Consider the following 17,006-nt stretch of genomic DNA (forward strand, 5'->3'; position numbering starts at 1 on the left):
TTGAAAATTTGAAACTCGTACCGTGCACAGAGGCTTCTTCTTTAACCGGCAATAGCGAAGGCTTCTGTTAACGATAATTATAATATAATTACTAGTATTATGTACTTTGCATTCGATCGATTATCTTTCTAATAATCGATGCCTCTTTCCAATCAGTCGTTAATTCTAAATCTTTCTGTTTGGGAAGTAAAGAAACTCGCACCGCGACTATACACGTTTATCACAATGTACATAAATACACGTATAGTATAGAAGTAGGATCGATGTTTATATCCCGGATGCCAACATCCGACTTTACGTATATCCTTCTGGAATCTACCGAGGCATTCGCGAATTTATACGGAATGCAAGATACAGGAAACTCGACGATGGAATTCGTTAATCGAGGGTTTAAAGGTGTGCCACCCACGGTCTTCCTCCCAAACTGGCACGATATTGTCTGGTCGCGTACAAATCGTGTTTTTTCGAGGGTGTGACGCGTTACACCGAGAGATAGCAGCGGTTTTCGGGCCAGTTATCGTAAAATCGTTCTCGTTTCGACGATGAGCTTGACTCGGAACCACTTTAGTTACCAGAAAATTGCATTTTTGCTTTCCATATTGCGACACACAACGATCCCCGTTTTTATCATCGACGAGGGTCGCCGCCCTTTTTAAATTCGAATCGATTCACTGGAATAAATAAAAAGCCCGGCAAAATGCAAATTATCGATGTCACAGCGTGTCAGAAAGTGCACGAGATATGTATAATGTATAACGCCAGAGATGGCGTTCGATAACGAACGATGCGCCGTGCAAATTACGAACGCTGATGACGATAAATCAAAGAAGGTGCCACAGCGCTTTTTCCTCCGGGCTTTCTAACTCTCGCGATTGTATAAGGTCGTGAATCGGATATTCGTCGATCTGGCGTTCTTTTTCAGGCTATTGTTTCACAGGAGGACGAGGGTCGAGGACGAGTCGTCGTCGATCGCGATAACAGGCATCGTTTACAGGCAACCAGAAACGACGAATCATCCGGTGCACTATAATCGTCAGAGTTCCTCACGATGGAAAAAAATTCTATCGCCGTGTTAATCGACGCGCAACGACCGAGTAGGTAGTTTCGGGTGATCGTCCATTCTTATCGTGGATAGATCGAACGAGAGTCGACTTCTTTAAGAGTTTCCGAGAATGGAAGAAACGACGTTCTTGTATAAAAGAGAACAGAGATCCGACAGACAGTCGTAAATCTCTTTTCCTCTGGCTGGTAAGTCGTTGTACGATCGGTATCACGACGTATCACGGGAGCGAGGTCGAATCCTCGTAGGAGGAAGTAGATGATCCGTGACGAAATCGTTGGCTGGTCTTCGGCTGTGGTCGAGCCTACCCACCTAACTCCTTTCGGTGACACTGACTTTCGTATCGATTATGTAACAATTAGTTCGCGATACCGGGCAAACTAGTTTCCTGTTCTAGATAACGGCTGGCCTGTCCTCGATCGAAAGAAATCCAAGGCGCACGATACGATCGCGTTTCATTGCGTTCTCCTTACGATCCAATAGGCACAACAGTAGCGAACCAAGATGCATCCGTTCTGTGAACTAGTTCAACGTTAGACCCGAACGTCCTCTATCGTTAAAGAATTTGACGATTCTTCTTGGACAATACCTCCTCTGGTCGCTTCTCCTCGTCGACCTATCTTTGTATCACGTATACCTTAGCCGGTTACAAAGAGAATTCTCTATTAGGAGAACGTGGCGTTTAAATCCTTGAAACCTGTATACGTACCAGGTTCATACGGATGCTCGAAGAACTCTTGAGATTTGACGAGAAATGCTCTTATCCCGCACTTCCATCCGGATCAAAGTTCATTTCCGACCATTTTCCAGCCAGTTTTCGCTCGCGAAGCGAAACACCTTCGACAAGGCCTGTCGCGAGATTCTCCTTATCGTGGTTGCTATAGAAAATCCTATTATCAAGTAGGCGACGGATCTGTTGAAAGAGAGGAAGGGAAGAAACTGGAAGAAAGAGAGAGAGAGAGAGAGAAGGAAGCGGCGATGGTCGGCGCAATATGCCGAGCTACTTCGTCCGGAAATAATGTGGAAACGGCAAATATTATTTTAACCGTCGATTTATAGAGTGGGCCCGTCACTCTGACGAGAACCAAGCATTGTTGTTTCCCAACTTGTTTCAACGTTCGGCCGGCGCACGCGCGCTCCGCTTCCTTTCCAAACCCGCTAATTATAAACAGCTGCGAGTCCACCATTTCTCTTTCGTCCGTTTCCGCAAAAACCCATCGGCCGCGATCGATCGCGACGAGAAGTAAGAAAACAGGCAAACTACATTCTCCGTGTTTCGTTCAAAAATTCCTTCGTTTTCTCTTCCAAATGTACACGAAAGGATCGACACGAATTTAAATCAACGGCGGAAATTTGATTAATATCAAGCGAACAGAGTTGTTCAAAACCGTGAATAATGATCGCGTTGCGAAGGGTGCGCTGCAAGCGTGCAAAAAGGAAACTTTATCGCGCGTAAAAATAATGCAGCGAGCAGAGGCTGTAAAAGAGTGGACGTCCAAATCCTTTAACGAAATGGGCTGCATAAAATCTGCATAAAGTACGTGTAGTTTGTAACGGGTGTAATTCACCCGACCGCGTATACGAACGACGAATAATAATTCATGCTTTTTCATAAATATAGCGAGCTCTGTGGAGGGACGTTCTCCGATCCGGTGAAAGACTGATGCAAATTCGATTTGTTTGTCATTTTAATTCTATTCATAACTCAAAAATTCTGCGAACGTTCTCCGGGGAAAGGACGACACACGTTCATAAGTTGAAAACTTCTACAACGCGTTTTAATTCGAAATTTCTTTTGTCCCGTATTTCGAAATGTCGCGCAAATGCATATCGTCGATAATAATCAAGCATTCATCGCAAATATCGCAAATTGTTGAGAACGATTTTGTTTTTGTTCTCCTCTTTCGCTTTTTTCTCTCTGCGTGTTGTATTTGATCTGCCTGTATCGTAATATACCGCGCAAACAAGCATAAATAAATAAACATGCCTGCGTGTAAGCAAACATACGCATAATGTTTGATAGAATATCCGATCGCGTCAGAAACTGCCGTGGCAAAACAAAGCTGTGCTTTGAATCGCGACCCGATTTGTCACGTCAGACTCTTGCGAGTTTCTTCCATCGTTTGATAACAAAAAGCAAGAGAAAAAGGGAAACAGAAGTGTAATGAAATTGTTTTCGGCCGATGGCCGATCCGTAAGGGGACAAAAAGATAGGTTCGCGAGCGGCACAGAAAATTAATAAGAATCACCGGGTCGTGAATAATTCTGCAAAGTTCGATCCTCGAAAGTTTAAAAGCTACTGACGAAGAAAAAGCGTGGAGAAGTTTCGAGAAGCCGACAACTTTACCGAAGCGATCAGCTCTAATAGAAATATTTCCATCCACGAAAACTCTTACGGTTGAACTGGGAATCGAATACTCGAATATATTCAGACGTACTTGAGAAGAGGGGCGAGGAGCAGCAGCAGCTCCGTTTAGCTAATAGACATCTTCGTAGATTAATAAAACATACGGGTGAAAGAGAATAACGAGCAATTAGACTAGTTCGATCTACACAACTAGTCATTCCTCTAGCGAAAGGAAAAAAAAAAAAAAAAGAAAAGAAAAGAAAAGAAAAACGGTTGGCTAGGCAAACAAAAAAGACAAAGATTAAATCGTTGGAACAAAAATGCTGAATCGAATATATATACATATTCAGTGGCGAAAGTCTACATACACCTACCGAAGTTTGTGTGTCTGATTTACCAAAGGAATTAAAGATGCACTTTTTATCAGAAAATTATTTATACTTGTATATAATGCAATTATTACTCGTGTATGTTTAAAAGGAATTAAACAAATCTCGAGATAAAACTGCAGCAGAGCTTTAACTTTTTCAACGTCGAGAAAATAGCGGCCACTGTTGATATACTTACGTACGAGATATTTGCTGACAAATGCATATATTATAAGAAGAAAGTGTCATAATTGCCGTATTATCTGCACGAATATTTTTAGTACATTAACGCACATATTGTTAAAGCGTAGCACGATTTAGTCGCTTTTGTCTTTATGAAGAAAATAATGTAATCTTTGTAACATTGTATTGTATATTTTTCTTTTACTTCTTTTTTTTTTTTTTTTAATAACGGCGAAACCGAATAAATTACGCTACACTTTAATAATATAGGCGTTAATGTGCTAAAGAAATTCATAAAGCTAATGTTTCAAATGTAACATATTACACATAGAGAGTGTATGCAAAGCTTTATGACCAACTGTATATAGAGGTTCCGAGATTCTTGCGTTATTTAATCTACGAATAACTCAAGTTGCACGTACATACAGCAGAATATTTGGTCTATCGAAATGGGAACACGGTTTCCGTGCTTTCAACGTACCACACGCTATTCGTTTTTACGTTTCAAACCTGCTAACAGCTACTCGAAGGATCTAATAAGAGCTTCTTTACTGCTTTCATTTCTGCAGCAAAATTGCTTCGCCGCCTGTAACAATGTCCAGCCACCGATTTGATTTTTCTTGCACGCGTTTCCCTCCCATGGGAAAAACTGTGACACGTTCGCCCGTCGTTTCGCCTACGATAATTGCAATATTACTGGCTCACGCGTCACGAAAACTCTCTCGAGAGACAAACGATCGTACGAAACGCTTCTATTTCCTCGTATCGTCGACGATTCTACGTTTCACCTGAATGAACATTTGATTCGCTTCAAAGAGTAATTGAAAGTAATTACTTCGTCGGAACCTCGATATTTCACTGACGACGAATCGTGCGTAAAACAATAGGAAAAAAGGACACGCGATCGCATGCTAAGACCGAGCAACGTTTATCGTTCTCACTGTGCAACGTCGGTTATCCGACCATCAATTATCTAAACCCCCAATTACACGGAAGCTAGTCTCGCGACTGTTAATTATCCAGATGCGCGATTAGAAAATCTTGCAATTTAGATATGGAAACGCATTTCTATCCACGTGTGTGGATACGATGTACGTAGATGCCAACTTATTAATCTAAAGTGTTGCCCGATTTGCACGTACGATCGACATTATGATTTGTGTAATTTTAAAGTTAAGCAAGCAACGTGATCATACGCGTAAAACTCAAAGAGAGAGACCGGTTATTCTGGTGAGAACAGCACGCCTGCTTTTAAAATTCATTGATAGGGACGCATAAACAAAGACATTAGCAGCCTATTAATTCATAGATATCAGAAAGTATGAATCATGCGCCGCAAGTCATTCGTTTTGAATCTACAAGGTAATTTCGGCGCTCCACCCGGTGAAATCGGATCCCGTTTTAAACATTACTCGAGGCAGTAATTTCCTTGGAATGTAAAGTGGTAACAAGAAAAAACCAATTTAAAGAGAACTGGTTTTACCTTTATAGATAGACTATCCCTATTTAAACCTGCTACGTTGCTTCGACCATTTTCGATACAATTACGTTTCTTTTAAAGTTAGAAACTACCTTCGGTTTGGAGAAAATATAAAAAAAAAAAAAAAAAAAAAAAAGGTTTATTTGTACGATTCATTCCTTGTTTCAATTTGCTGAACATCTTGAAAAATTGCACGTTCTTTTCGCTTGTTAAAATGAGAGCAAGATCGAAATATAAAAATTCGAAGAACGTAACAGAATTGAGAGACGTCATCGAAGGAAATTTGTCTTAACCCCGTGGAATCGAGGAACGTGGCGCGATAGAACGGATAGACATCACCGACGGCATCCCTAAAGGCGAGGCGCGTCATTAGAGACATGACGAAACAACGTCTCTGGAGAAACGTTTGACGTGTGCCCGATGAATCGCGGCACACGAAACCAGAGCACAGAGGCTCACAAAGCTCTCGCGAGCGATTTCTCATTCATCTTCGGCGAAGCTTCATAAATATTCTCGAGCTTCACGGATATTGTGCACGTGTGTATCCATTGCCGAGTTCTCATCCGACTTGGACAAATGAACCGGTGGAATTTCGTGCCACGGCTCCCCATTCGTTCTTTCTTCTCTGTATACGCATCGACCGACGTGAAAGGCCACCCTAAAAGCTCTATCCAGCTCCTTCGTGGAATCACCGCTTTTCGAAATTCATTCGACACGACGCGCACGATTGTCACGACAGTTTATGCACCGTGTGTTATGAATCTGCCCTGCGTGTATGCCACCCTCGATTTTCACGGGCGTATCCTACCGATTCGACGCGTCCATTTCACTCGTTGCTTCCAGCTTTTACGTTAAACAATCTGTTCGATCGACTAAGAGCGTGCAAAAAAAGAGAGAGAGAGAGAGAGAGAGTAAACATCGAGCAGGAGAAATCAATAGAAAATCGGTCGTGAAAAAGGAGAATCCGTGTTTAATATAATAGAATTTCGAAGGAGCATGGAAAGAGCTCCGAGATAAGAGATAATCGGCTCGATTGCAATTAAAGATGCAGAACACTGTAAAGAACTATCTATCGATCAATCTATATCGAATCGAATGAGAGGGAAAGTATAATAATATCTTCTTCTCTCGGCTTTATCATCTCTGGCAATAACGATAAAAGAGGAACTGTCTGGATTAGTATGTAATGTATCCTTGGAAAAAGAATACGAAAAAAGAGGGAAGAAGCATCAAAGCGTATTATATTTATTATATCTCGATAAAATATTCTTTGTGATATCCTGGCTAGAAATTGCCTCTGAGAGTGGTTCACAGTGCCGTCACGCTTTGTCCGAAGGGATATTATCGGAATTTTTTTTCCAAATAGCCTTCTTCTGGGAATTACGAGCAATAGGTAATATTGCATAATAAATAAATGTAACAGGGAGAAGATGTTCGGTTATGGCAAGCTGCAAGACCTTCCGTTGCTACCGACGAGACATTCGATACCGAGATACCCTGGTGACATTCGATACTAATAATGTATTCTGTATCAGGACGGAATCAATCGAATAAAATAGACAAGGAGAGAATGCAACGGAACGTCCGTTCGTGATCGCGCGCCGCTCTTTCTCGTCGAATGCTGACTCGCGAGCGAAACCTGTAAGCCGATATTGCACGAACCGACATAATCGGAACCGACAACGACCGTTAAAACGTTAAACGTTGCACTTTCGTATTCCTCGAATTCGCACGGCGCGCGAGCAACGGAAGAAATAATTAAAGAAGCGAGATTCGCCGAAAGCTTGATTGTAATCTCGAAGCAAGTAGAAAACGTGGTGGCAGATCGCTGTAACATGGAGTAAAATCGCAAGAATTTCGCACGCTGCTAAATACATGCACGCGTGTACATATTACCTAAGCAACTGTTCGAGAGGCTGAGAACGCGGTTTCGAAATACGCTCGAGCGCTAAACATTCGCGCAGGAACAAAGCGAACGTATTCCAATTAGAGTAACAAGACGGCAAAAAAGCAAAGAGAAATTCACCGTTTTAACGAGCTATTACTAATTTCTGCGCCGTGTAACTTGTTCCTTCGTGGTCTTTACGCGAGGATGAAAACGCTTTTGGGTCAAGAAGACTGGATTAAATTGAAGGACGCTCATAGGCTAAATTTAGGCAAGGCAGAAGAAATCGAGCCCGACTTCTCCTTCCGCTTCCATTGCCACAGACCACGATCGCGACACGGCTCACGATTTTGCAAAACTCGAATGTCTTCGGTTAGGCGTGCACCCTGCCTCTCGAGAGTCCCTACTTTTTCCCTCCGGAGCAACTACTTTGCGATTCTCCGGTGTAAGGATCGGCTTCACCAATTTATTGCGCTTAATTTTCTTTGCGTCAGCTTCGTTGCGTCGCGCTAGCAACGTACCGTAAATGCCGGATACGTAAGAAGAAAGGGAGGAATCGTTACTGTTACCCATCGATTAACGCGACGAATTTAAACATACAGTGGAACTCCATTTATCTGAACTTGCCGAGCAACGAACAGTTTATACAATCGGAGTTGGCTTATTTTCTCCACTTGCTATTATTTTTCGTTCGCATAATAGAAGCTCACGTTCGGATAAATGGATTCGATCGACAAAAGTTCGGTTACTCGGGCATTAAACGAAACTTGGTTCAAAATAACTGCAGTTCGGATATATGGAATTCTACTATTACATGCGCGTACGTGTCTTTCAGCGAATAAACGATCCAACATATACAATTTAGAAACGTGGCTGCTTCGAATCGGTAATTTCAAAATAATTCCATTATACGATACGGATGATTCTACTTACGCTAGAAAACGTTACCGGTGTACAAAGTCTAAGCTTGGATTGCTCATTTCGATTGCGAAAGTAATAGAACGGCGAGCGTCGCTCGTTATAATCCGATACGCAAAGCTGGAAACGCCACCGATCGAACATCAGCGTGTATAGTATTTTAACCCCGTTGAAATTGTAATTCTTGCGTAATTTCTCGCGGCTTCGGAATATGCCGCTTAACGAGACCGAATCTCGAGGAACGGTTCAAGGTAAAAGTTCACTGGCCTCGTCAAAGGAACTATAACCTGTAAAGTAAATGGAAGAGGTGATCCGCCTTCGAGCCTTTCTGCCTCCGCGCTCCCTCGAGGGAGTAGAAGCAAAGAGAACTTACAGGGGTCTAAGAAAACTTCTTCTGCTGTCGATGTAAAGTCAAAGCCGAGGTTCGGTACTTAACCGATCGATGGAAATTATCGCTCACGGTGGGCCGTTCGCGTATCGAACAATACGAATGTGTATGTGTGCGCGTGTGATGTAAGCGACGATCAGACGACAGCTAGCGAAAAGGTGCCTCGAGGATCGGCTGACGCGTCCATTGTTTTGCATTTCGCGAACGATCGATCGATTCATTTATCAAGATGTATCGTGACGTAAGATCGCGTTACATTCCGTACGGTGCAACGGCCTTGAAACTCGCGATCACGTATTCAAGAGGCCGTGATGTAGTTTGCACAAAGTGCAGTTAGGCAAACGAGAGACTTTTCTAAGAAACTTATTGCGTTGGTTACCTTGATCGAGTGCGCCGGAGGAACAATGCGCCACTGATTGGGAATGGCGTGCTCGTTTTTCACGATGTTTCTAGCAGCATGCGAGAAGAGGTGCGCTTATTCCGATGAAAAACGAGAAAAATCCTGTTGCCTGCCGTCGGCTATTTACTTCCATAAAATAATATAGAGTATATGGCGGCATATAGCAAACGCTATCTAGGAGTAGCTGCTCGCGTTTGCGAAACATCTCGACTGGGAAGTCGCTTTCTTCGTTTATCAAGAAGAGCCTTGATTTTCCCTTTTAGGGAAGTATATACACGATGATGGAAAGAATTTTTCCAAACTAACTTAATTCTTCGCGTTGGGTTTCAAAAGAACTCGCTCGAGAACTATCTCATTGTAATTCGTTCTCCGCTCGCTAAACTAGCTCGGCTCGACTCGAAATTTCAAGTATTTCTGTGCATTTCCAGTGGTGTTATATGTACGTAGTTGGTTCGCTCGCAACGAGAATAAAAATCACGACGCGTATCCCGCCGTGCAGCGTGAAAAAGCTAGCGTTAGAAGGAAATCGGTAACGATCACGTCTGGCCTCGTTCGCGCCGACTTACCAGCCTCTTGGCTAACTCGATACACAAGTTGCTTCTTCACAAGGCGGCGCGCGTATCCATAACTTCCGGAATAAAATCTGCCGCTAATTTCAGGAAGAATGCAGCCCCGAGAACGGCAGCATCGTCGAGGGGAACTACGCAATTATTCCTTCGTTGCCGTTCGACTTGCCAGCATAGTTTTCCCTTTCTTCGCTCTCTTTTTTTTTTTTTTTTTTTTTTTTTTCGCTTTTGTTTCCGTAGCTCTCGGTGGCCGCGTTAGTCTTCCATTAACGCTCATTAACATGCCGTGTGCAGATTTAACTGGAACATCGATTGCGACGCGGCGGCTTCGAAGCCTCCCTCTATCTCTGCAATGTGTTTCTAAACGAGGAAACGGGGGAACGGTTAGAAAACGGTCGTTGCTTCGGCTCCCATCCCCGACCTCCACCCTTTTGCATCTCGACCACCCTCGACCCTCGACCCTCCACTCTCCTACCATCGCTGCCATCATTAAGAGAAACGTATCTCTTCGTAGGTCGGGTAGAGTCGAATCAACTTCCCTTTGTTTTCGAATAATTTTGATTCACCGTTTAGATATAGCGGTGAAACATCTACGAAATATATTTCAACGTTTCGGGTCCGATTGTGATTCAACGAGCTCGTTGCTCGCTCGGATGTCTTGTTGCGACCAAGGCGACCGGGACAGGTCGTCGTCGTCCTGTACCGTAATGTGGACAGGCGCAAACGCATTTTTCACAGGATATTGCGGGCAATAAAGAGCTAGAGTTCGTAAAACCGAAGACAGATGCAAAGACCGATTTTCAACGGGCCTGGAAAAGGTAAACAGGCAAGGCAAAATGCATCGGGTCATTTTGAGTACGGCTTAATTTCCGCGCAAGTCGTTCGACGGGATTAAATTTACAGCTTTTGGAAAATCCTGGCACGAACGGGCCACGTTGCAGGTTTGCTTAACGACAGGCTCGCTTATAATGGCAGTAAACTCGTTTATCGCCTAAATACACGCGCTACGGCTGACGGAATTAACGTCGAACGGAACATTCCGGTAATAAGCGAGACGCACTTTTGTCGGGCAAATCGTCGGAGAAAGCGATTATTACGACAACGCGGCTCGATTTCAATTTCAAACGGCTAATAACGGCGATTAATTGAAACGAAGAGGAGCCACTGTTCCGAAATTAATAGCCAGTAATTATCCAAACAACCGGATCGCGATCGAGGATGCTCCACGGTCATCCTTTTGAAATCAATTACCTTGCAGGTTGCGCAAGCTTGTCTCTCCGAAAGAGCGCGTTTGTTCGTTTCGCTGTTGAATCAACTGTGTATCGCGACTGCATCGCCATGTGAATTTTAAAACGGTCAAATGGAAGTTAAACAGAAGAACAGGGAGGCAGATCTCGCGAGAAGAAACGACGCAGTTGCAGGTTATCGTATGTTTATTTATAACGTTCGTTGTGTAAATTGCCGCAATGTTTCCACGATGATATTATCGAGATACGCACAGCTTCCGTTTGAAAATTCCCACAAGGAAATCGTTTTCATTCGAGCAGCCGAAAGGGAGCGATTCAATTTTCCGCTGAATCGAGACAGTTTCGATTCGTTGATGGAATTTTAATAAGACGAGCATAGTGTTGGTAATTAATCCGAATATAGTTGAAATGGACGGGAATCGATGCGACGCGATCGAAATTTACGCATTTTGGCCCTTTCCAACTCTGCCCATTTTCCGTATAATCGTGTTTTTCTAATCTTAACGAATTTTCTCAGTTTCGGAAAAACGCGATGGTATCGTTTTTTCGATATTACGGTAAAATTTCTCTTAAAACATTAAAAGCATCTTCTGCTTGCCGAAGCAAGAGTGAAATTAAAGTATATAAATTCGCAGTAGGGTTGGTCCTGCCGATTCGTGCGAAGGACGCGCGTTTCAAATCTTTCGAAAGTTCGTACGAGATATGAAATCGAAATAATATTAATTTTCCATCCGTGACCGTACGCTATTCCATCGCGTTCGAATAACTTGAGCGAGAGTTTAGAAGGTCAATCGCGTGGACAGCGCGCGTTCTCGATCGGTCAACGATACGCAATTATAAAAGATATCTACTCGAAAACGTTGGACAAATGAATCGGACTGAAACACCGAAAAGACAGGTAAAAAACTTCATCTCGTTTCTAAAAACGGAATTACCAATTGTCCCTTTTGCCGCGGGTTCGAGATACCCAGCGTTGCGATTTAACGGCAAAGCGAGGCCGAAACGAAAGACAATTTGTTCGGATTCGCGATAGTATGTACAAAAGAATCGAATTCCACGTTCCTCGATAAAACGTGTGCACGTTCAAATTTATATCTGTTGGCTCCGGTATCGGCAGAAAATAATAAAACCGTACAATCGCAAATTCGGAAGCGTGTAATAACGCGCGTTCGATTAATCGGTAAACGGCTCTCCTACGGAAGCGGTCTCGATCGCTCGTAGCTTATACTCGAGAACCTAACGGACGAAATAAATTTTTCACTCGCTCTCTATTAATTCAACCCTTTGTAGTCCGTGATATTTTCCAACTTTCATTCCAGACGATTCGCCCTGACTTTCTCGATCACTGTCGCCAAGACGGTACTCTATAGTTTTCCACTGTTGCGATATTTCAGCAGCAAACTAGTAAAATAACATACCTATGTATGAGTGCATATATATATATATATATATATATTTATTTGCTATATTTTAATCATATTCGTTCTAATATATATGTAATAACGTAAATCCTTGGGGTAAATCGGGCGATCGATTCTGGAAAATCGAGTTTATTTTGAGAATAATTAAATTAAACGGTTAATAACAAATCTACTAAAAATTATACCTGAAAAATCGAGAATCGACTTTCCAAGTCCTAAATTACCGTTCTTCTCTCGTCATCTATTCTATTCAGCAAATGACTGCCGGTAAAACAAAGTAAAAGTAAAAATGTCGTTTGGCGGATAGTTTGAATTCTATAGAATTTACATATATATATATATACGAAATGTGACGTGGAGTCAGGTTTCACATAGGACCTTGAGTCGTTGATATAGTTATGTCGAGTTAATTAATTAACCACGATGCGGCGTTTCTGAGAAGAGAAAGCAAGAAGAAAGGAAGAAGAAAGAAAAAGGCAAAAAAGTGTATAGCTCCGGTGAAAAGACCAGCGGTTTTTTTGGTCTTTGACCCACCGAGATTCGGAACACATCTGCTGCGACTTGTTCCAGGTGCGCTTAAATTGGTGAGGATTGAGAGGAAAAACTAGGGAGAACCGAGGCCGATCGAGAAGAATGGCGGCAGGGGCAGTCGGTCGAAGGATAGAAGGATAGAAGGATAGAAGGATAGAAGGATAGAAGGATAGAAGGATCACGGGGTAGCATGGTTACGAGGTCGAATCGTTTCGAGAAGGGAAGAAACGTTGTTCGGAGAAGGAAAAGTATAGGTCCGGTTGTGCGAGCACGGTCCAAGACAATGGCAGAGGGGATCGGCGAAGCTTGGAACGCGAGTCGATCGCGTTGCACAATGAAGCAAAAGCAATTATTCGCGAAGCGCTCCCCGTGAACGCGTTAGGAAACCGGCCAATGTGCAAGGATTATTACATTTATTTGTGATGCAACGTCGTTTAATTATATGCTGAAATACGCGGCCGCGGTGCGTGGCGTACACCATACCGATACATTGGAACCCTCTTTTGTCGGAAACAGTTCGAACGTGCGAGCAAATCAGCCAAGCGATTCGAACGTTCCATGGAAGCGCAAGTTCTTCACGCTCTCGACGTATCTACCGTACGACGACTTAATGGGCTTGCGTATCGCATCGCATTGCATCGTGCGCCTCGCCGAGTTTCCACTGTTTCTCTCGCTTGACAAAGATTAGAAAGCTTTGAGCACTGGAACAACCTGATAACGATACGCCGTTACCTTCTTCTGTTCTTGTCATTACGTAAACGACGGAAAAATAATCGCGGTCATATCTCCTTGCTTCGATAAAGCTGAAACGGAAAATCCAACGACTGACGAAATCGTGTCGTTTTCTAAAATACTCTACCTCACGAATCCCCCATTTACGAGGGCGGCGGTCGCTCGATGCTGGATAAAAATTAACGAATCTTTTTCGCCCCGGAGCTTACGCGTGCCGCGAATTTAATATTTAGTACGTGTAAAGGGGCGCGCACGTACACGAAAATTTTAATTACGCGCGCGAATCTGACGAATAGCACGAGTACGTGCGAACGCGATTCACGCCCGAATATTATTTTAATTAAAAGGCTGTCTCTCGTTCTTCGTTCGACTGGCGCGAAACTTGGGTAGAACATGTCGTTTAACGCAGATTCAACGGGATTTTTCAATCAACACGCCAGCATATATATATATATATATATATATCAGTTTTCCTTTTCCAGATATTTTCTCATTTTTTATCGCCCGGCCTTTGGTGTTATATTTGCCTTTAGCCTGTCCACGAAACAACCGTTTGCTTATATAACAAACGAACAGTTTAAAAGACGATCAACGACAGTCGACCGCGGTTAGAAAAACCGTGGGTGCGATTTATCAACGTTCAAGAATGCAGATTAACTTTCTCGCCGATAACGCGGTCTCTCCTCTTTCCGTTCAAGGAAAAGTAATTTAAACTCTGTCTCGATCCGATCTTTAACGGTTATCGCACGCAAAATTCTCTCGGGTCCAATCGCGCGTCCACACTGTAATCCGATTCGATTCTCCCACGCGTACTTTTTCTAATGGAGTCTAAATATTTGGCTACGCCGATGCATAACTGATTCGCACGTAATTTTACGAGCCATGGTTCAACTAGCGACGACGGCAAGAGGAAGAAACGAAATGCCCGTGGATTCGCAAAGAAAACAACGGTGCAACGGGAGATGTAATTACGCGTACTGCAATTGGAAACGAACGAGCCTGGTGAAATATTTAAGAGCACGATGACCTTGGAACAAAAATATCAGCCGATATTAGCGTTAGTGTCACGATATTAAGCGTTAAAAGAATACGAGCGAGAAACGCGTCTTTCGAACGGATTGCGAAATATCGCGTAACTACACGAGAAAGGCCGATCGATTTTCACGAAACGACGAGTTGTGCGATTCCTTTTGCGTGACGACATGACGCGCTTTGTCCTGTATGTCGTGAAATGACGCCGATCTTTGAGCAATGAACGACCGAGTGGGAATGGATCGCATAGAAAACAAAGCATAAATAAACGAATAATACCGAGTTCCAATTGTACGTGATATTTGGCATTTCGAATAAATGCGAAACAACGCATAAATCGAACAAAGGATAATTTCTAGTAGGTTTTCCTTACCTGTCTTTCCGTCGCTCCATCCTCCGGGAACGTTGCAAAATTGCTGCATGATCCCCGCAAACAAACAACTCTATCAGGCAGGTCTCTATCGCCTTAGAAATTTCTTCTCTTTTTCCTTCTCTTTTCTTCCAATGATCTCAGAACGTTGCGATGAAAAAATCGCGAAAACATATTTTCGAGCAGGATATCATTTTGCATGCACACGTAAGGACGCACCGTTAGCAAAATCGACAGACATCACAACGCACGAACGATCAAAGGGACGATCGTTGAAACACCGCGTGTATCCTTGTGCAACGACGAGAAGCAGGTTTCACTACATCGTTATTACTATTCTGACGACCGTTTCCGAGAAACTGCTCTTCCAGAGTTCCTGCCTGAACGGTTTTTACCGTTCCCACATGACTAACAGGTTGGCCGTGAACGCTGACCAAAACTTTTGTCCGTACACTTTGCACTAAATATGATATTTGGCTGCTCTCTTTTACCATATAACGGAACGATTAATGTCTAACGTATAACGAAACAGAAAAGGATAATACTCGCAGGAGGGAAAGGAAAACAGCAACGACGCTATCGAAAGACTTGTTGCGGTAGGTCTACCCACGCGCTTCTTCGCTATTTGAAAGAAGACTGTTCGAAAATATTTCCCAGTTTTCCGTATCGGCCGGGCCGTCGCTTTTATGTAAATATTCGTCCTTAGGGCCCGAAAGGTCTAATATACCGAACACAAACGTGTTTGCAGTTCGACCCCGTTATCTGAAAATTCCCGCGTAAACAAATTAGCTGTTCGTTTATCTGTTACATATTTTTCGGTCGTTCTCGGAACGTTTAAGGAGTATCGAAATCGCGCAGTAATAATAATTTCGAAGGAGGATCGTTGAAAAATCGAACGAAAATTCGTTGAGGAAAGAGGACGCGACATGGAACACGATGTTACTTGCGCGACGTCTCGCACTCGACTGTGAGGTCGCCCGTTCACACCGAAGACCGATTTAAAGCTAAGCCAAAGGCTGCCGGCCGATATCTCGGGGAGGACCGATTTTCCCTTCGGTTTTCCGGTGATTGCGGCTGAAATTGAAGGCATGCCTTGTGCTGCGGATAAAAGCTGGCAGGTAATTAACCTTCTAGGTGACGGTACAATACGGGATAAAAGAAATTGCCATCGCCTGACACGTCAAAAATCATAAGTGGGCTCGAAGGCATTTAGGCTCGGCTGATCAATCTTTGAAACTGAAAGATTAGCGGAAGATCGATCGGAAAGATCTTCGGATAAATTTAGCGGACATGAAGAGCAGAAATTCGGTAAATTCTGATTTCGTGAGCGGATCTGCAAACTTTCAAGATATATTAGACCGAAGTACCTAGTCGCTTTAAGTGCTTCTATCTCCAAGTAAAGATCGTACTCCGTCGTGCTCTCGCAATCGATATCTCGATGCAACAGAGTATTTCAACCGATATCTCCTTTATTTTATCTGTTATAATCTTGTATTCCTTGAGCAAAATGTTTCGGATAAAATGTAATGATCGATACATTGTCGTATCTTTCGCACGTGTTTATTGATTAGATAATTTTTTTTAAATAAAGATATTTGCAATCGAATGTCAAACTTAATTAGCTCAATGATAATCATCGTTAATTTCATCTGCCCCTTCTTTTATCGTCGTTTCTCGTAAAGAAACGTGCGTGTGTGTGTGTGTGCGCGCGCGCGCGCCTCTGTGTAATATATATGTGAACACCTATAACGATTTTAAGTCCCCAGTTCAAAGACTTCCCTCGGCTGTCTATTGTTCGTTATCTCTGTCTACGCATAGGGGCCGATCTTATGTATTTTCGAAGGGTTTCAAACTACAATAATGAAAACAAAGAACATCGTCGTTTAAAACACCTGGAACTTTTTTTGTCAAGCATATTGAAAATGAATAGTGAAAATATGTTTCACACGAAGAAAATAAGAATTTCCATGAAGCTGACAAAAATTTCCTCCTTTCTCAACAAGTTGACAATTTGACAAAAAGAAAAGGTTACCTGCCTCGACTGTGCACAAAAGCAAAATATTTCTTTCGATAGACCT

The 17,006-nt window shown here is 42.9% G+C and overlaps 1 protein-coding gene across 1 annotated transcript in view; it reads right to left on the reverse strand.

The window, feature by feature from the left end:
- LOC132906895 (slit homolog 3 protein) overlaps nt 1–15,909 on the reverse strand; it is a 34,856-nt gene extending 18,947 nt beyond the window's left edge. The window contains exon 1 of the mRNA XM_060959503.1: nt 14,932–15,909. Coding sequence (XP_060815486.1) covers nt 14,932–14,980 — 49 coding nt within the window. The 5' untranslated portion in view covers nt 14,981–15,909. The remainder of the gene's footprint in view (nt 1–14,931) is intronic.
- Between the last annotated feature and the right edge of the window lie 1,097 nt (nt 15,910–17,006).

This window comes from Bombus pascuorum, chromosome 5 (genome assembly GCF_905332965.1).
Source record: "Bombus pascuorum chromosome 5, iyBomPasc1.1, whole genome shotgun sequence".
NCBI classification, from domain to species: Eukaryota; Metazoa; Arthropoda; class Insecta; order Hymenoptera; family Apidae; genus Bombus; species Bombus pascuorum.